Below are 22,127 nucleotides of genomic sequence, written 5' to 3' on the forward strand. Positions count from 1 at the left end.
GGGCAGCCCCGAGTCTGACACCTGTCAGCGGCGTCCCGCGGTCAGCCCGCGGGTCGTGTTTGAGGTCGCCCTGATAAGGGTCGGCTAGATAAGGGTCCTGCTGCTGCTGCTGCTCGTATCAGCGCGCGGCGGCTCTTAACCTGCGGTCTGGCAGCAGCCCGGCCGGCGAGGCGTTAACGTCCTTGTGTTCACAGGTGCAATCAACCAAAAGAGCGGATCCCGCTGAACTACGAAATATTTTTTTGCAGGTAAAAAAGATCTGTCTAATGTTGTTTGATTGACAGACTCTCGTTTTTTGCCCTTTCTGCAGTCTGCCACAGCGTCATATGCGTGTTGTGCTTGTGGGACACTTTAAAGTTCACTTTTCAGGCACAGTGTGTTGGGAAGGGCCATCAGGCATTGGGGGAAAACGGCTTCTGACACAAATCATGATTAACCATTTTTCAATTATAATCTTAAATTATTTTCTGAAATATTTTCTAATTTCATATAAAGCAAATGATTATAGCCGTAACTAAGTACTGTTATGTTTTAAATACACTTTCACAAGATTCTAAAAAAACTCTTCTTCAGTGGCTGTATGTTATGTCCTTGAGGTTTATAAGTGTCCTCTTACAAATGGATGTTTAGGCAATGTTTTTAGGACTTAAAATTAATTTCTCAAGATTGAAGTATTTCATAATATTATTGTGTGCAGGGCCTTAGAATAAACATGTATAAATAACAGCATGAAGCTTTCTCACTTCCCCTAGTTACATTGAAGCACACGATCTGAAAGGAGAATCCACTCAATCCCAAAACTTTGAGAATAAATTTTGTATCAGGCAGATGGAATAACAAAAACCACAGCTGTGTTTTAGGTCCATAGTTTAGGCCGCTGGTATTTCCAGAATCACTAAAATACCCTTTTTCTTTTCTCTTTAAATTGAGTATTACACAGGATATTCAGGAAGCTTTCCTCTATGAAAAAGGAAAAAATACAAAATCAAGTATTAGAGCTCATACTGTCAAAAATAGAATCTATTATTTCATCTTTGACATCTATCTTTTGGTCCTGTCATAGTATCTAACAGTTCACACATGTGATAAGTAGACAGAGAGACATTTTTGCCTGAGAGAAAGTTATATTCCAAACATAATTTTTGTGGATTTTTGCTTTTCCACTGGATTGCACTGGTAACATTGCTGGAGTGCTAACACTTAGAATGTTGGAATCAAACCGTGAAGGCCTGGCATTTATTTTCTAGTAAAGATCTTCCATCAAACGTACATTTACTGGTGACCTGACATTTAGGTTTTGCAGATCAGGAATACAGTAGAGTATGTTAATAAAATAAGTAACATAGAAATATTATTTTTAGGTATATATTAATTCAGTATTAAAATGTGTGGTTCTAGAACATCTCACAGGTATTTTCCAACTTTTTGCAAGATGCTTTTGCATGTTTGATTGCAAAGAAGTGAAATACATTGCCAAAATACTCTACTCAACTTGGAAATATGGACTTTTTATGATCCTTGGCTTCCAGTCAATAGAAGTGCTTGCTTCTGGAAATAAGTAATTGTTTGAAGTCCTTGATTTTTTTTCATACAGGGAAAAGTGGAGAACAACAATATTGCACAACTGGATCTTGAAATTGTCTCTCTGATATAATACATGTTTTATTGACCTAAAAAGCAGTCTGTTTTTAAAACAGCTTTTTGGTCTTCTCCATGTCTATCTTGCAGTCTTCAAAGAAACATTCATCTTAAGTTGTGGATTGTTTCATGCTTTGAGAAATTAAAAATATGAAAGTTCTCCTGTTGAGTAGCTGAGATTTGCAGTAAAAAAAGAGAAACAACACAGACACCTCTTGTCATAGAAAGAGAGTTTATATTTCTGTTGGATTATATTTGACTAGAATTGAGTTTGAAGTTGTGGTTTTTGTTTGATAGGTAGCAAGCAAACTTAGTTGCAAACTTTAAAAAAAATCAAAAGAGAACCCACTCTTTCCAAGACTAAGTTGTAGAGAGCCTTGTTATGAAATACTGCTAGTGTTGCACACATCAGGGGTCAGATACTCCATTTGCTGAGAGTGCTGGCCTGTTCTGTGAGCTTCAGCTAAAGGTCGTGCATTCCTTCCTAAATTTGGCTTCCCTTGGAAATGAACGGAAGGGGAGATGTGAACTCTAGGCCTCTTCGTCATCCACCTTATTCATAGAGAGTGTGCTTAAGTTTCCTTCTGTTCATGCATATCCTTTAATGTGGTACGTGCCCTTTGTCCATGCAGTTTAAATTGTATCTTAATGGATGCTTAATGCATACCTTTCTCATAGAATTTCTGAAGCATGCTATATATTTCCTTTTATTATTTTAAACTGTTACAAATCTTAAATTTGACTTGTATTAAAAAAAAAAAAAGTTACAGGACTGCATAGAACTAATAGCACTATGAAATGCAGGCACTGAAGTTTCATGTTTGTACACCGTAAACTAAGTTATCTCTCAGGTGTTTGCTAGCTACTGACTTCAGTAACAACCATAAAAACAACATAGAAATTAACTGAAGGATATATGAGTTACATAAAACAACTGTTAACAGCTTTCTTAGTGAGCTGTTTGTTAGGCAAGACGCAGTCAGCCGTTGGGGAATATAGTTGAATTATTCTGCCTGCTGAATGCAAGTGGAACCTGTTCCAGCAAGGTGGAGAGAGAAACAAATTTCCAATTTTAATACAGGAAACAGTCCCCCTGCCTTAAAAATATCTTTAATCTCTTGCTTATAGCTTAGTTTAATTTTTAAAAAAGTGTACTTGGAGGTCTCTTTTGGTTTGGAACTTACTTCTCCTCTGCCCAGATAAAATCATTGGGATAGAAAACCCCTTTAAATTGAAAACTAACCAATTTCTCATACAAAGCAGTGTTTCTGAAAGTGCAGCAATACCTAGTGCTGTATTGTACAACTAGAGCAGGGGTTTTGTGTGTTCATGTTACAAGATAATGTTTAAAAAATGTCTCATGCAAATTCATCGAGTGCTTACCTGAGACAGTCTATAAACTTATAGTAAGAATTTTGTGTTATAAAGTAATATAATTCAAGACTGAGGAAAATACAGATTTAATTGAGGTGTTATGTTTTATATGCAAATTAAGATGTAATTTACAATTGCCTATTTTGTGCTAAAAGATTCTTATTCATAAGTTGTATAGTGAAAAGATAACTCGAGGACAAATGTAAATGCCAAAAGGGAATAGCTTAGTTACTTTGTCAGCCCTTAATTTATTGGCTTGCTACCAAGCTCTTTCAAAATACCATGACCTTCTCACATGAAGCTCAATGTACCTCTCAGTTAATTATTTTTGTCTCAAAATTTTTTAACAAAACTTCCCCCACACAGTTCTTATGGTAAAACAATTCAATATTTGTAATAAACTCAGATAAATTGGCGTCTGAAGAGAAAAAGATGATTGCATTTAGATTTTGACTGCCTTTGATATGCACTCTACTGTCTATAGAGTTGAATTCCATTATTCTTGAAGCTGTGCTCAATACTCTGCATGTCTGATGGTCCTTCATACATAAAACTTCCTTTGGATTGCATGTCTTGTGGCAGAATTGTGCATTTTTTAGTCACTTGTGTATACGACTGAGAAGAGAACCTTTCCGAGTTGATTCAATGAAGCCACAGTTTTATTACATTGTTGTGTCAGCAGCAGTGCTGAATTAAAGGATTGCTGTGCACTGCTTTGTGTTCCTATTTTTGTGGAAATGATCTCTTTTATTTCCACGTTAGTTCAGTAATCTGGTTTACAGTGCAGTCTTCCAAACAGCTGTCATCATACCTGTAGGGTGGAGGAGGGAGAGGTGATGAGGTGGTGTGAGGGGCTCATATGTGGAAGAGATACAGGAGATGCTTAAGCAGGCATTGATGCTGATGCAAGCTCCTTTACACTGAAATCGTGTCCTGACTGAATGGGCTGGGTTGCATACAGCTGAAACAAGCATGAGACATGTGACTGACCCCCTTTATGGTAATGGAGTGCTACACCTTAACAGGTATTGTGTGTAGGTCTAACTGTTAATATTGTATTTTTTGTGGGTCCCTGGCAGAGTAAGGGCCCATTTTGTTACTCTTTCACATAAAGCTGTGCCAACTGAACTGAGATACTGCAGTATGTAGTGGAAAAGTTACAGATTACAGATAAGGCCATTAATTGAAGTTTGGATTCATTAGGATAGATGCTGTGCTGTAGGTCTTGGGGAGCATTGCCATTTCTTTTTCTGCAAAGAACGCTTATGGAGTCATCTTTTAATGACTAGAACCTAGAAAGGTGAATTATGTTTTTAAAAAGGAAAATCACTGCTTTTATTGCAAATCAAAATTCTAGTGAAATAGCTGTGTAGTTTTGTAACTTCGCATTCTCAGTATGAACACAGTGCTATGTATATGTTTGAAGGTCTGCGTGTAAATATTTGTATGTACAAGTAGACTGTACAGTAGAAAGTGGACAGGAGAAGTGGATTTTAAAACTATGAAATGAGCTTGCTTACACATTTTGTGAGCAAAAATGCTGAGAAACAAACTCAGTCATCAAGCTGGGTTGGGTCACGGTAGTTTAGGGAACTAGGAATCTTTTGAGAGCTACTTTCCTGTGTTCCAGGATGCAAACATAGTTTAACTTTGCAATCTGAAAACTTAGGTTTTATTTCTAAGATTACTGTTATATCATAAATAAACCACAAAATCTTTTTTTCCCACAACTATACTGCCATCTTGAAAAAAAGATCTGAGGGATATGAACTTTGATAATACATTTCCCTTTTATTCATCACTTGTAATGCTTTCTAGTCCTGTCTCCTCATGTTCTTAGTTGAAGATTGGTATTATCCAGTGTAACTGGACAGCTGAGAGTATGGAATTTACTTTATGCTAAAAAGTTCACTTTTAATTTAAGTTGACCTATAGATAACTGGTGATTAATGATTTGAAACAGAAAAGTGATCAGTAAGAATACTGATAGAGACATCTGACTGTTGTCTTGGTGTACAAGTAGTAAAGATGTACTTGGTTATTTTGTTTTTATTTAATTTTATTAATATTTAAATTATAATTTTAAATTTGCCTGTGATTTTTATTTGAAAATTGATTGTTAATAAAACTTAAAAAACAAATTAAAACATTTTAGTTGACTCACATCCTTTTTGTCCATGTGTGATTTGAAAAATGCCAGAACCACTAGTTTCAGAAAAAAAATTGATCTGAAAATTTATTTCTCACTTAAAGAGAAAAGAAATAATATATATTTTCCAAACTAATTATAATAATGATCAGGAACAACTATTTAGAAGAAATTTGCTACTAGAAATTGTAAGAAAATTTATGTACTGTGTTTTCGTAGTGTAGCTGCAAATGGAAAGCTATGGCATGATTGTAATTTTTATAAATTTGTGCAATTACGTGACAGTTTCTGAAAATATGCTATTGTCTTTTTATTAGATGATATTGGTTATTATGTGAATAATCTATTCTACAGGGATAATCTGATTGTTGGTGGTATGCAACTAGTATAGTAATGCTATTAGTTTAATCAAGCCCTTTAATTTCAGAGCAGTTACATGCAGACAGTTGTGCACCATTTTGAATTATATTCAGTAAAGGTACTAGTTTGGTAATCACCAATAATTAGCATCTAAATGGATTCATTTTTGTTTGTGTGGTTTTCTTTTTTATTTTTACTCTAGTATGCCAGTGTTGAGAAAGATGGTGAGCGTTACATGACCCCAGAAGATTTTGTACAAAAATACCTAGGACTTTATGCAGATCCACGTTACAATCCTAAAACAGTGCAGCTGTTGGCTGGAGTGGCAGATCAAACTAAGGATGGGTGAGAATTTTGTTTTCCGTTAGAAGCTTGTCATGCATTAGTAAATGTGTGAGTGAATGAGCCTGATCTTTTCATCTTCTGAAATACAAGATTGATTTTATTACACTTTAATCTTATTTAGATGATAAGTTTTTTCTCAAGTATAATAGACTATAATTTGTGGAAATTAGGAAAAAATACAGTGTTTAACATGTACTTTTAAAATTAAAATTTGTTTTTATGGGGTTTTAACAATTAATACAAATGCAGAAGTTCAACTGCAAATAAGTTTAATGTGGTATGATTGCCTTGGCAAAGTTCTTTTCTATATACTCACCTCCATGATTAGATACTATGTGGAATCTTTAGTACCTGTAATTAAATGTGAAAATATGGAGAAGCTTTCTTATTTCTGTAGTGTGCAATTCAAATCAAACCACTGAGGTCTTTTTAAAGTGCTGGCTACAAGGAGAGAGAGAGACACTAATGATTCTATGAAGGAAGGTGGTGTTTGCCTAGTCAAGATAAGGTCACACCACATAAAGGTTTTCCAACTCTGCGTATTACAGATTATATTGCTTGCTTTTAGTCAGTTTTCTGAACTAAAATACAGAATGTCCACTTTGCTGAGATAGTACCTTATAACTCGGTTGTCTTCAAAGAAGTCTTGTCTTGCTTGTATGTAGGCTGCTAGTTTTGGCCTTGGATTGTAGGAGGAAGCATGGGCATTGTTAAAGTGAGAAGATTAAAATGGGTCAGAGAACAGGTCAAGAATGCAGAAGGAAGTGAGTATTTTGTAAAGAGAGAGAAAGTTGCTGTTAAACCAGTATATCATATGTTTGTAAATATATAGATGTAATTGAGATTAAATTGAAAGCCCCTTAACTTTCTTGGATTTCTGAGTCTAGATCTGACCTTTGGCATCCCTTAAATGTTTTTGTTTTCCTGTTTTCTGCTTTAGAATATTTTATTAGTTTGCATAGCATCTTGAGCAGCTTGCACGGTATCTGTGCTTTACAAATGAAATGGTATATGCTGTATACATTTGACACTAAATAATAAATGTCAGATCTCCTGTTTGATGTAATGTTACATGATCTTTTTTTTTATAAAGCTGCAGTATTTTGATAATACATTTGATACATACATATATTTGATAAATCCAAATAACCTGTCCTTCTGTTTGCAGTACCTGTCTGCAGTTTGTTACGGATTGAAAAGGCTCTTTTGTATGTATCTGTTGAAATAATAGTCTAATTGATGACTAGTAAACCAAGACGTTGAGTATCTTGTTTCTCTGAAAGCTGTTGGTTATCTTTTATGGTGTGCATTTCTTCAGAAAATGTCTTATAAAATAATCTTTCTAACAGTAAGAAATCAATAATTTGTTTTATTGCTGCAACTGAACTTTACATTGAGACTTTTTTGTTGCTTTCCTGGTGAATATAAGTTTTTGTTATTTCGTTTGTTTTTAATCTGGGTAGTATTTGAAGTGAGATAATCAAATATGGGTAAGTGTGCTTTATTTACTTCTGTGTGGGAACAGTGGGAATGAGAGTTATTACCATATGGTCTGTCTGAATACTTCTTTGAAACATATCTTACTAAATATTTGTTTTAATCTGTGTTTATCTCAAATCTGTATTTCATGTGAAGAATTTTTTTATACCCCATCATGATTTATTTTTACATGCACTTTCTTCCATTTGTAATGTGCTGTAATATATCAAAATCCAGACTATAATAACTATATAATCTGCACAGAGACCTTAATCTGTAGGATGAATAATTATTGTAATCTTTAACTGAGTTCTGGAATGCATTGTATCTTTCCAAGGACTTAAAGCCACTTTATGAAGTCCAAGGAAGTATCAGTAGTCCTATTCCATACATGCATTTGTAAATTAAATGACAGTCCCATGACATCACACAGCAAGTCATTGAGAAGCTTTGGGTTCTGTTATGAAATTTCAATCCCGTATCTGCCATCATATTATCTTAGCCTTGCTTACCCTTCAAATAAGTACTCAAAGTGTTCTTGGTAACTTTTCTTGGTAATATTTCATTTAGGTTTAAGTTTGGCACTTTAGGAAAACAGCACATTTTTGAACTGGCTATCTGTAGGGATATGTTTTAAAAAAAAATGTTTTTTACTTTTTTTCTGATGGTAATTTCAACTTTACTTAACTCTTCTGGAGTACTGTTGCCTTCATTCCATTATTACAGTACAAGACTTGTTTTCTTTAGTGGAACTCCGTAAGGTAGCTCTTAAAACGGATGACTGTTCACTTTCAAAGTGTTTATTCCTCATTGTTACAAATGCATGTTCTGAGAAATTAATGCGATGAGCTCTAAATTAGAATTTGGCCTAAACTGCCTTGTCTGCTATCTGTTTACTACAATGGGGTTTCACAGATGCTGTAAGCATTCCTGTGTCTTCAGACTGCAGGCATCATTAGTTCTGAAATTAGGATAAATATCCTCTCTGAATAATGTACTTACATAAGCACACCAAAACCAGCTTCCCAGTTACATGAGTCAATTAACATTAGTAGGTATTGCAATTTTAAAAGCAAAGATTTTCTTCTCTTCAGACCTTCAAAATTTCACAGTTGTCATTCAGTATTCTTCATTGTAATTGCTTGTTTCTGGGTACTCTTTTTATCAGCATAGTGTTCTTAAAATTTGGAAATGTGTTCTTAAGCTAAGTCTGAAGAGTTGATGTTTCATGTAACGGAGAATCACAGCAGAGCTATACATAATGTCTAAAAGCTATGTTGTATGGGGGAAAAAAGAGAAAGGAGTTGTAGTAGGAAAAAAGGAAAGAGAATTGTAAACACATGGCTTGCTTTGTGTGCTTTTGAAGGGTAACGGTACAGAAGAAATAAGAGGAGAGGAAATTTTAAAAAATGTTACAGATAAAATGAAAGGTGAGTGATTTGATATTGTTATGGACTCTGTAATGCAGTGGGTTCACTGAATGATACTTGAGTAGCGATTGGGTGGGAAGCTTCATCATTCTGTTTAATCCAGCTCCTGTTATCTCCACCCTAATGGATAATGGAGGATCACAGGGGATATCCTTGCTCTTAGTCACTGCCAGTTGAATATATGGAAAGGAAATTGCATGTGTCTATCTCCTCCTGCTGTAGGCACTGTTAAAGTGAGACCTCTGAAGATGGCTTCTTTCAGGCTTCTACAAATGCATTCTACAGAGATCATCACTTGATTCTGTCAGTGGTTAGGAATTCCTGGTTAGGAATTAGTTTGTATGTCAGGTTTATGCTTGTATGTGAGGTATATTTTGAAATGATAGTATTTACAATTATTTTAAAGGATATTCTGTTTCTCTGATACTAAATCCTTATCTAACAAGATCATCCTTTGGATGAATTGACTTTGCACCTGAAGAACCATTGTCACTTCTCTGATTTTTGTGGCTAAAGTGTGACAAATTAATATCATAGTTCTGTTTTTCCCATATCTTAATTCCTTTCAAAATCATGACATCTTTTTCTGTATTTTCTGTATAATGCATATATGCAAGAATGTTAACATATGCAACCTTATTTAAAGTATCTCAGTTCTGCTTTCTGTATACTTTGACAGAGATAGACAAGATAAACTAACGAATAGTGTGGCTTGATTTGGTTTTGTTGTGGTGTTTTTTTGTTGGTTTTTTTTTTTTTCCCTATAGGGAACAGAATTTATACTTGGCTCTTTAGCAGTAAGCAGTATATGTGTGAAGTAATCACAGTGAGCTAATGATGTGAAGAGTATTAAATTCAGATCAGTTATGTACATTTTCTAGAAAAGCGTACCATCTACAGTGATACTCTATTTTTTATCAGCATCTACTGAAATATTTTTTTTATTAATTAAAAAATGTAATTAAAGTTATTATTCCCATTGTTAATTTATTTTATGTCAAAATAGATATCCCATCATGTATTTCTATAAACTGAGCTCAGTAACTTGTAACTGGATAGAATTTTCTAAGTCATCAAGCTAAGTGCCCTATTTTTACAAGGGTGAGAACACACAGTAGTTTTAATAAACACCTTTGCTGTTAAAGCCTAAGGCTTTTGTTTGCAGTATTCTGGAAAGCCCACAGTATATGCCTGCTCTAAATATCTTTATGGATATGTGATTTTGTTCTTGTGCCAACACTATCCTTTATCTTCTCCTGGCTTAGGGCTTATCTTTCTGCAGCTGGTATCATATAGCATTAGGATCCTTTCTGAATGTTTTTTTTGTTAGTCAAAATAATCAGAGTTCCTCTAGAAAAGTTATTTATGATTATCCTAATAAGTTAACTGTGCATATGTTCAAGTCTGAGTTTATATGTGTTGAACACAAGGACTTGGATTTCTACAGAGTTCCAGAGATGTTGTGGAACCCTATCTGAGGATACAGCTGCTTCCTTATCTTGCACCGAAACGGCTTTTTTAATGCATCCTGAGTTGCATTTTTCTGTATGGTGATTGTCTTGCATATGCAGCTCAGAATCTTGTGATTTGCTGTTCAACTGTCCTTCCCTGCCTTGGTCCTGTCTAACTGTCCTTATGTCCCTCCAGTTGTGTCCGGGGCTTCCGTGTCAGCCCCTCCCTCCCATCCATTATATTTGAAGTCTAATACTTTTTCTATATACATAGTAAAGTATAACTTTTCCCTGAACCTCTTTGTTTTTTATGAATGTTATATGTTGTTTTAAGAAAATACATATATTGTATCGTCTATTCCTATACTTGCATTAAACTATCTTTTCTTTCTCTGTAGAAATACATATATAAATTAGTAATATGATGACAGCCCTGTGAATTTTCATGGTGTTAGAATATCTGTGGGGTTTTTTACTTAATTTTTAAGTGCTATCTGCTTACACTTGAAATTACAAAGTAATAAATTGTAGGTATTCACTGAGAATTGGTTATATTTTGTTCATGAATATAAAAAGTTCAGTCCTTTTATAGAGGAAGAAACTGAGTTGAATAAATGTTAAGTAACTACTTAAATGTAAAAAATACTTTTTCAGTTTCTAGGGTGGAGTCTTTTATATTAGAATTGTATCTTAATAATTGGATCATACAGTTTTCTAGAGCATCAAACAGAAAATATCATTGGTATTGTGAATACTGTTTGTGGAAATATTTATAATTCTGTATTTTCCTTTGTAGGTTGATTTCCTATCAAGAATTTTTGGCATTTGAATCTGTTTTGTGTACTCCAGATGCAATATTCATTGTTGCTTTTCAGTTATTTGACAAGAGTGGCACTGGAGAAGTAACATTTGGTAAGAATATCTAAAGAAAAACAGTTTAAGAAAGTGATTATAATAGTATAAATTGTAATAATGGTTCATCACCATGGGTGCATAGAAATGCATATTGTGCAGTACTGTACTGATTTCCTAAGAGTTTGCATGAGTAAAACATTTTTTTTTCTTTAAAGTGATACAAGTTTAAGAAATACACAGCAACAAAATATATTTTGCTCTGTCTTCTTGAATCAAGAGTTTTCACAATCCTGAAGTAGTTGATATAGTGCTGTTTTGTCAGTATCATCCTAAGTAAAATTCTCTGTCATGGACATTGAACTCCTTCAATTTTGAGGGCTTTTAAAAACACGGTTTGGGTATTTACATTATTTTTGATGAATTGTCATTACATACAGTAAGAGCTCAATATAGAAATGAAGGAGGTCTCATCTTTTGAATTGCTAGCTTAATGTTCCTTTTGTCGAGGAGCAAATCTTACTTTAATGTTATGAGTGTAACTTCCAACTAGATCATATATTTGAAAATTTATGAAATTTAAGAAATTCTTAAATTTAAGAAAATTTAAGAAATTATGGCCTTTCAAGTTTTGTTAATTTTTTTTTACCTAATCATATCAATTGGTAACTAGACAAAATTGTTTAGGCTAACTATACTACTTTATGATGTTGCTAAATAACTGTTATTAACATTGCAGTTTAAGGAGGACTCGGTTTTATTTTTAAAACTTCATATGCTTATGAAAATTAGATAAATCAATGCTAAGAATTTTAATAAAATGGAATGAGAATTAAATGTTATTTCTATCCAAAAGAATAAAGCTCTCAATAAAGAAAATACAAACTATGCTTGGATTTGTAACCACTTGCTGTTTGTACTATTTTATTCTTACGAAAATTGTTGCAACTTGTTGGGAAAAAAAAAAAAAGAGCAAGGGTCTTTTCATGGAAGCAAACTGCTTGACTTACGATGATGTCTGATAAATTACATCATTAACTGAAGGGTCAAATACTAAGCAATTTGGATACACAACATCTTGAAAAGAAGGTATTTTAGAACTTAAGTAAAGGTGAATTCAGTAAATGCAGTCATTTAGGAAGTAGAGAAACTACAATCAGTGTGACTGTGTTGACAATGGTATATTTAATAATCTCACAAAATGGGGACATGCACTTTGTAGCTCTCATGAACACACTTGAAATAGCTGGTTCTGTAAATGAACAAAAAGTAATTTCAGATTGTATACAGATTCCTCAATCAGACTGAGGATTGTTATTTTTATGAGCACACCATTATATTAGAGGCTAAAAGAACAACACAAACAAGAGAAACTGTAAAACAGAAAATTGCATAATTTTGTCTGTATCTTTCCCGCTAAATTATTTTTTATATGGCCAAGAAATAGGAAGCTTTTAGGGAATTTAAAATTTGCTATTGGTTTCTTATTTTTACAAAAGTAATTATATTGCAATTTTTACTGTATTTAATAGTATGTTGTAACATATCAGCAGCACATATTTTTGTGCTACAGTTCCCATGTTTACTGCTGCTTTTTTGTTGTTTGTAACATGGGCTACTTATTTTTACTTTATAGGAATACAGATTAATTCATGTGGGGAAAAATGTGAATGATGATATATGACATGCTGAGAATTTGGTAACTCTGCAGTCCAGGTCCTAGTCAGTCTTGTGGCCTATAGAGGTTGTTTTATAAAGAAGTCCTGCACTCTTTCATATTCACACCATATAAACAGAAAGGCACAGAGTTTAGTTTCATGAAAACCAGGAGAATCTATGAAATTAGGTCTTAAAAGTTTTAATAAATTATTAGAAATACACTGGAGTATCGCTAATTGGTGTGAGAATTTCTATCAGACCAGTCAGCTTTCTTTTATGAATGAGTGTGTCATGTATCCGGTCTGCAGATAAACCATGTTGGTTATGGGAGCAAACATGAGTCTAGATTTTTCTAGCTCAGATGCAGTGCTATGCAGATGTGATTGCATTATTCCAAAGCTAACTCAAGCCTCTGAGTCTTGCCAGAAGTGACATGGATTTACTGAGGTTTTTCTGCATTGTGCATCTGGAACAAGGGGTGGAGGTGCTGGAGAGTGGAATACAGAATCAGATTGGGTCTAATTAGTCGAGTAACTTGAACTCATGACCTTGCTGGATGTGAGGCAATGCCTCAAAATTGTTTGGGTATGACTGTATGGCATTTTCAAAACATATCCTGATCTAATCAAATTTTCATTTATCTGGAGAAAATTAAGTCTACTTAATGATTTCTAGAGCTGGCTCTGTATTTGAAAGCGGGTTGCTCCTGTTGGGTTCACATCTCCTTTTAGGATTTATTTACTGACATGGACATGGACCATACTTGAGCACTTTAGCTTCTTGCAGTCCTCTTGAGCCTCAGTCTGCCACTTGTCTCTTCAAAAGTTTAGCTTCCAATTCTCCAATGAGGAAACTATTAAGTTGTATTACAGAAGAACTTCTGTCTTATGAGTGGAGAAATGGAAGAGGACAAAGAGTTTATGCTTCTTTAGAAACTTTTTGGTAGAAATACTTATCAGCTATGCTATGCTAATACATGTATTTGTGCAATACCATATGTTAAATGGGACTGTTGAAACAGGAAGCCTTCTGTCACTTTAATGTCATCTACTTTCTTATTGTTTAAGGATATTTTTCCAGGAGTTTTGAACATCCAGAAATCCTGTATGAATGACTGCCATAAATGTGCAGATAGTATGCTGCAATATTTGTATAGTGGGTCCATTGCAGGAATATGAATTTGGACATACTTTGTATGAGCAAACTGTACAGAATGCTCAGTAGTCTAAATCTTTCAACTGCACTGGACTTGCTGTCAGCTTGGTGAATAAAAACCAGTAAAACTACTGTTTTAATAACCCGTTGATACAAGTGACAGTGTAGTTTAAATGAGTTTTTAATCATGGAGAAATAGAAAAAAAGCATTTATTTTCCTAATCAAATACTTGTATGTCTTCATAAATGATTCTGAGGTGAATATTTTATGGGAAATGTGTTGCGGATGAGCCCTTACAATATTGCTTTAACCATAAAATATTTAAAAGGTCATAGCTAAAGCTGATAAAGAAAATTGATTTTTTTTTCTTTTTTCATGCACTGTCTTTCTTGTTTTGGGTTGCTCTCTGTAGCCAGAGAAGACTGACAACCACTGTGCTTTTTTTGATCACAGTATGTAACAAAGCTACTTAACATGAGTGAAAAATTTAAAAACACTGTATAAAATTAATGCTGTTGTACTAAGCAAACTTTTATTGCTATTCTGTGCAGGTTTTTTGACCTAAATTCAGGTTAAGGAAAACCTGAATATTAGATCTGCTCAAGCTATTTTTGTTTGCTTCAGTGTTGAAGCAGATAATCCTTACTGTGGTTAAAAGGTAAAAGTCTGTTACTATTACTGAAACTTCTTTCAAAAATAGGTTGTCTAGCTGGAAGTAAGGGATTCTTTGTAATTTATCTCTTTGGCAAACCATACAATGATCTGGACTGAACCATTTTTAATTGGAATGTACAATTCCAAGGCTTTTTGCAGCTGCTCTTCCTTGTAGAGTCACCAGAAAGACATCTAATAAATTTGAGAATTTCAGAGACACTTTTTTTTTGGTTAAATATCCATGCTGGTATGGATAGAAAGAACTAAAATAATGAAATTTTAAACGAGTTTTACTGTCTTCATCTTCCTGATTTTTCTATATTCAGAATTTTTACTCTTTTTTTTTTTTTTGAGATAATTGGAAAATATTTATGGAACTGAACATAAGGTTTTAAAAAACATTCTGCAACTCAAAATCTAATTAAAAACGTCTTGCAGAGTATAATGGCCTCTTTAAAGGCACTGGAGAGAGTAAGGGGATTGGATACCTAGTAATGCAATTATGTGAAAATTACCATGATATCGGTGAACTGAAATAATAAACATCAGTATAATAGTTTCAGAAGTTGGGTATACAGTGATACTGAAATTTTGTCCATTTATTTTCTTAAAAATACTTTAATCTGGGAGAGAAAGTTCACATTTCCCTTAATCAGGACATATAGTTTGAGAACATTGGAAGAAGGTGAGTAAGAAGACCAAGAGAAAGGGGTTGAATATATGTTGTTGCAGTTTTCAGGAGATCACTCCTAGTACTCACTCCTTCAACATTTTCAAAAGATCAATTGGATTGAAAATGCTAGAATTTGGATTTAATCTTAAGAGTTCTGCTTTATAAAATATTCTTTGCAACCATAAAGGCTGGAAACCTTCTAAAATGTAAACAGAAAAATATCTCATAATGACATGGCTACAGATCTGAGGATATAAGAATAACACCATGTTTTCATCAAGTGTGCTGTAAACTAGAACTGCTACTTTATTTGACTTCCCAGTAGCCATACATTAGTTGTCTGTTTCAAGATGTCTTTTGCTTAACACATGCAGATAATGTAGGAAACATCACTGTATGTTACGACTTTCTTTTGGCCTCATGGATTGTTTTTGTTTGCTTCTTTTCTGTGGTTTAAAACCACAGTTTTAAGCACTTGTGAGCAGTGAAGGATGGGAGCCCCTCATTATTTATAATAATAATAATATAGTATTAAGTTCATAGTTCATCAAGAGGGAATGGAAAAGAAATCCATGGTGAGATTAGATATATTTACAATTGGTTGTTAGGGCTGTCACTAAGCTTACCCTTAAACAGTTACTAATCCCTTTAAAATAAGAGTAGAAATACAAGGTAACTAACTATTTCTAGTTTAGCTTTCTCACTTGTCCTGCCACTTGTCATTTTGCTCTCATGTGAAAGTAATTATTGTATCATTTACATTTGGATCACTCTTAATATACTTCTGTTGCATCAGGTGCTACAAAAAATGTCTTTTTGCCTGTAGCTGTGATTTTTAAAATTTTATCCTTGAAAGTGAAAACACGTAAAATTTGCTGTTAGCAGAAATAGTGAAAAATAGCAACACAGAATACGTTAAAAAGCGTTATGTACATTAAGGCTGAAATATGTACAAATGGACTGTGGATGACTTGAGTAGATAGATTTAAGAAAAACCCTATTAAACCACAAACCTTTAGTATACTTATGCTAGCACTTAAAATTAGCACAGTAAAATTTTTGTGTCTAACAAATGTGATTGATGTTCCGTCACTGGTGAGAGGCAATGGCAAAGTCCGTTTGCAGGTTGATGGCACCGGAATTGTGTGAGATTTCTGCTCTGCTTCTTGGGGAGCTGATAAGTCAAAACAAATAATAGGTACTACCTCAAGATTTACTTGGGTACTGAGCTTATCCCCACCATGGGACATCAACAAGACATCATAGTGTTCTTCCTCCTTCTGTGAAATTCAGTACTGCCTAAAAACTTTGGTTTTCTTGTATCATTTTTTCTGAGCCTGATAGGTAACAGTGTTTGATGGAGGTTGAGCCACTCATGTATATGCTGCCTGCAGATAGCTGCTCCAGGCATCTATAATTTGTTTAAAATGATTGGGTGGGGAAATTCCGAAGCAATCTTGAGAGAATGCATGTCGCCTTGGAGGTAATATGCTAGTGCACTAGAGTAGTAGGTTTATTGTTCCTGGGGCTGATGGTAAGTTGAGTATGTCATCAGGCTGCTGACTTGTATGTCTATCTGAGAAGAAAATGCATCGCTGTAAGCCTGGAAAGAAAGTTATCAGCTCAGTAGGAAAGAATTCCACCGCGGAAAGGTGAGCAAAGAGTAGGAGAAGACATTAGTAAATGAGCAACATGTATTGACAGGGACAATGAATGCATTCTGTAAAATGTCATACTAAAATGAAAGGGTTTAAAAATAATTTGCTGTTTGCCCCCTGCAGAATAGCTCTGTTGGAAATTTGAAGTACATGTAGTTTATCTTAATTTAGAAGTATTACTGGGTTTTGACTGAGGGAGGTAAAAAAAAAAGAAGAAAAAACCCCAGCATCTGTACCTTAATGTTAACTGTTTTCTTTGTTGTCAGTGCTTTGCTTCTGCTGTGGAAAAAAAAATAAATTAAAAATAAGACATTTGAATGTAATTCAAAGTGGTGAAAGTGTAGGTGATGATCACGTTATGTATAATTTCTGAAATGTGATTGTCTGCTGCTTCTCGTCACACGAGTTGTTGGTTGTGGTGATGGCTATTTTCTTTAATATAAGAGAATAGTCAACAAAACTGGATTAAAAAGGTATTCTTGAAATATTGTGAAGAAAGTATCGCTACACTTGGATAGAAGTTGTAAAGTTTAGTGCTCAGATAAAGATGTTTGAGAATCCCCAATGGCTTTGGAAAATTGTATTTAGAGTTTTGGTGGTTTTAACTCTGTCAGTTACTCACAACAGGTACACGGTTTTGCACCTGTGCCCCAGATGTTTCATAAACAAAGCCAACATGGAATTAATTAAGCATTAGATACAACAACGCATCCTTAAACCAGACTACAGTAATACATGCATACATGCAATATACATTACTAATTGTGAGTGATTATCTGTGGAAGAAAAATGGATAAGGCACCTCAGTTTTCAGAAAAGCAACAGGCTAATCTGGATACTATTTTTTTAATTCCACTGCTGGAATTCTAAGTACCAATACACTCAACTATTGAATATAAATTTATTAATTCAGTTACCAGTATAATTTTTATGTGCTGAAGAATCTTGACTTGTGTTGACAACTAGTTGTAAATGTTTTTTAAGAAGAAAAAAAATCAATAACGCAAGAAACCAATTCTTGGTTGTTTAAGTAGTATACAATTAAATGCTTGAATGAGAGTTACGGAAAGACCAGGGGTTAAGACTCATTAAAAATAATCAGAAGATCTGTCTATATGAGCAAGTATGAATTTTTTCTTACAACAAAAACAGACTTCTTTTTAACCTTATTCTAATGTTAAAAAGAGGCAATCATTGCAAACAATTGAAAATACAATTTAAATTTTCTGAGTGCTTCAGCATGTTATTTCATAAGTTTTTATTGGGAGAACTCAATGTATATTAGAAGTCAGTTTTACAGATGTGTAAGCAATCACAAGTAGCCAAGCCAATAGATCCAATTAAGCAGGCTCGTCTTCTATTCTCAGTTCAGTGCCATTTTTCAGGCTCAATAGCGAGCTGACGTGATCTGTTTTGTTTGTAGTACAGGCAGACTCTAGATAGCTTGGTCAGAAGCTGCAGTGACTCAGTGGTAGGTGAGGGATTTATATTTACATTTCCTGGTTCCTTGATCTCTAGGAATGATGAACAAATCTACTACAGACAAAACTTTCAAAGGAAGATGGGCAAAGTAAAAAAGTTTAGCACTATGTATTGGGTGCTTTATCTTTTTTTTTTTTTTTTTTTTAAAACCTTCACCTTGCATATTGATACTGGTAAATAGGTATGAGTGGACAATTACAAATAGGGTACTTTTTAAAGTTTCTTGTTTACCTGAACAACTCCATTAGCCTACCTTGAAGTGGAAACTATAGTTTAAATTGCAGGTTTTTTACTATATGTTTGACCTTTAAGTAAGGGCTAAATTATATTTAAATCACTTATTCGCCCTTTGTATATGTAATCCCAAACTGTGAAGCAGGTGATCTAGCCAAGGAGTCCTACTTGTGTGTGTCCCTATTCTGAGAGATTTGTTCCAAACGTTCCCCTTCCTTTCCTCACTGAAAAGATAAAACTATACAGTGATTTGCCTAGATATGATCTAGAGCTAGTAGAATCACTATAGATTTGAAACGATGAATGAGTCGAGTAGTCCTTTGGCATAGAGAAAGCAACACACTTACTCCAAGTAAATACTTCTTGATGGAGTTACCAAACGATAAGGAAGTTACTCTCGTTGCATTTTGTCTTTTAGCAGAAGTATTTAAACATGGTGTGTTCTCACCTAAAATATTTTGTACTTTGTTTTAAATTTAAGTTATATGCCACATGCCACATTTTATTTTGGTTGTTAGGAGGTTCTAGGTTAGCTGATAAAACCAAATTCAGATATGTTGAGGTAGATTTTGAAAAGTGTTCATGTGGTATGGATAGATGTCTAGATATACTTTTATGTGGTTGGATAATCTGCACAAAGAGCAGGCTTGTTTTTCAGCACGGCAGTGCTGTATATGAATAAAGCATGTTGGTTTTTTTTTCAGATGAAGTTTTTGACTGAATTCAGATAATACGTTTGGCATTGAGATTTCAGTTGTACAGTCTTATGGAGAATTCCATATTCTGAAATGACAGTTTTTTCCTTACTTCATTTAAAAGAGGACATCTCTATCTTCGGTTATCTTAAAACATTTTAATAACTGAGACTGCCAATTACATTTTATAGGATTTGATTTTTGTACTAAGGCCTTATCAAAAGCTTTTAATAAGGTGCTTTCTGCTGAGTTAATGATATGTTTTAGATGCCATTTCTTATAGCTATCATCAATAGACATATTCAGACAGTGTGATTGTAATAATCGAGTTTCAATCAAACCATATTTAGTACGACAAATATTGCATGAGATTGTAATGCAGGTATTCGTGCTCTTGATAAAGGGCTTAATTTGACTCCTAGCAGAGATGGAGAACCACTATTGATTTTTATATCAGAATGCAAAATAGCTTTTATTTGTCATGTATGAGTAAAATTGCTTCTTAATTAAAACTAAATAAAACACTCACTCCTAGGTTTTATGCAGTAATACAAAAAGTATCACGTTGTGTTGCAGATGTGTTCTTATACAGGTCTATAAAGGGTCGGTTAGCAATTATTCTTAACAAACTAAACCACTTCTTAAACAGCTGCTTAAAACATCATTTGTTTGTATCCTTCCTGGAACGTTTGTAGATTTACTGTACCCCAAAGCTCACTTGTTGTTTTTCCCTCTTCCAAAGCAAATGTCAAAGAAATATTTGAACAAACTATTACTCATCTTCAAATCCCCTTCAACTGGGACTGTGAGTTCATTCGACTGCATTTTGGACATAACAGGAAGAAGCATCTTAACTACTCAGAGTTCACTCAGTTTCTTCAGGTCAGTTATTAACCTCCTTCCGAAGCAGAGCTGAAATTCATTTTCACTTTTAATAATACACTAATACCATTATAAATTATGATCGTATTCTACTACTGATAATCATTATCTGATACTAATCCTGACAGTTATGATAAACTGTTATTTCTCCATACCAGTTCTGTAAGGAGTGTGTACTCATTGTGCTTTAAGTTGAATACCATCCTATAAAAGAATGGGACTAAATACACTGTTTTTGAAATTAACCATTTTACTGATTGTTGTTAAACTGGATTGAGGGTCTACTTTTTCTGTCATAGGAATTTAATAGCAAAACCTCTACCAGAGAAAGCTTGCATCCTTAATTATCCTAATACTTACCTTTTTTTTTTTTTTTTTTTTTTTTTCTCTCACTGTAACACATGCTACCACACATGTATTGGGAGTTTGGTCTTAAATACAGCCAACTTCACAGGAGGCAAATCTGCTTTCCTGAGATCTTGCTGAAGCACCCTCTAGGGATCAGGCTTTAAAGGATCTCACTACTAGAGCTGGACTTTGCACTGTTATAAAGGATGGAAGAAGAGGAAAGTAGGAGATATACATTATAATTCATGAGAAAGGATTTTGCAGAATTGTAGGTAATTACACTTGATTCCATAAATTAACATGCAGTGATCAGCTCATGATATCAGTAGACCTGAAGAAAAAATAGATTATGCACTTCCAGAGCTGACCTTTAGTACAAAGTACTTTTGGACGTTCTTCTTAAAAGTAGGGAGTGATAGATGTGCTTTCATATAATTTGTAATTATTGTCCAGGATAAAAATAGGTCTAGAACAGATTCTAGAAAAGAATGTCTGACTAGATGGGATCTGAAGTCTATATTGTAAATTAAGATACTGGTGTTTGGCACAGTCTTTCAAGGCTGCAGTATAACTTGATGTTACTTTCAAGGAATAAACTGTCCTGTGTTTGATACTGCATATTTTAAGTGATCCCAGGCATGAATTTGGGACACTAGTGCAGAGAAAAAATCAGATTGCTAGTGAGAAAAAATTTTATTTTGAAAACCCAGAGCAAAATAATAAATATCTGTTCTGATTTTTATTGTTCCAAGATACTGTCGTTAAGACACAGTAGCCTCTTACTGCCATCCTATAATAAAATGCCTTAGTAGGGAAGGGCAGTATGGACTGTGGTAATTTCAGTATGTACACAAGTTGGATATTGTCGTCCCTATTTTACATCAAGTTGTTTTTCTTATTTGGTCTAACAGCATCTTGTGAGGTTTGGGACTTGGCTCAGAGCAGGCTTGTTGCACTGTGATCTAGAAAACCTTGATCTTGAGGTTATAAGACTTGAGAAATTACTGTAAAGGTGATACAAACGACATAGTTTGCCCTCTTATTGTCTATCAGAACACGGTTACTATTTTAGCTGTTTCTAGAGGTCTAAATGACAGCTGAATGAGCTTTATTGTTTGCTTGAATAGAAGGAAACAACTTTTTCTGGACATAGAATTTACAACCATCATTATTACTTTGAGGTTAGGTTACTGCAGCGTGTTTTATATGAAGGTTTTTACAGATTATATAGGAGTTTTAAATTGCCTGAAATGAGTGACCATTTCTGACATTATGGGAGGTAGCTGTTGGGGGCAGTCTAAATCTATATTATATAATTTTCACTGTCATCCTGTTTATTTTCAAGTACTTTTCAATGAGTTAGTTTATAATAGCCCAGTCATGTTTCATCTTGGATGTGTAAGAGATCAGCTCACTTTGAGTCTCTTCAAGATCAGTATCAGAAGTTTCTCTAGCAGTTAAGTATTTCATAAAGGAATAGGTAGCAGACAGGACATGGGTAGGTGAAGTTTATTTAGTGAACGTGCATATTTCCTTACAGTTGAATTCAGGCTGTTTTTTGACAGGGAAATGAATCTGTGGATAGAATCAGTATGCAGACTTCTTGTT

General features: G+C 34.1%; 1 protein-coding gene across 1 annotated transcript in view; it reads left to right on the forward strand.

Moving 5' to 3' along the window:
* Nucleotides 1-96: 96 nt before the first annotated feature.
* The window catches only part of SLC25A12 (solute carrier family 25 member 12), a 48,204-nt gene continuing 26,173 nt past the window's right edge, over nt 97-22,127 (forward strand). The window contains exons 1-4 of the mRNA XM_026853044.1: nt 97-248; nt 5,724-5,866; nt 11,023-11,138; nt 20,032-20,171. Coding sequence (XP_026708845.1) covers nt 5,757-5,866; nt 11,023-11,138; nt 20,032-20,171 — 366 coding nt within the window. The 5' untranslated portion in view covers nt 97-248; nt 5,724-5,756. The remainder of the gene's footprint in view (nt 249-5,723; nt 5,867-11,022; nt 11,139-20,031; nt 20,172-22,127) is intronic.

This window comes from Athene cunicularia, assembly GCF_003259725.1.
Source record: "Athene cunicularia isolate RWA chromosome 7 unlocalized genomic scaffold, athCun1 chr7_part1, whole genome shotgun sequence".
NCBI lineage: Eukaryota > Metazoa > Chordata > Aves > Strigiformes > Strigidae > Athene > Athene cunicularia.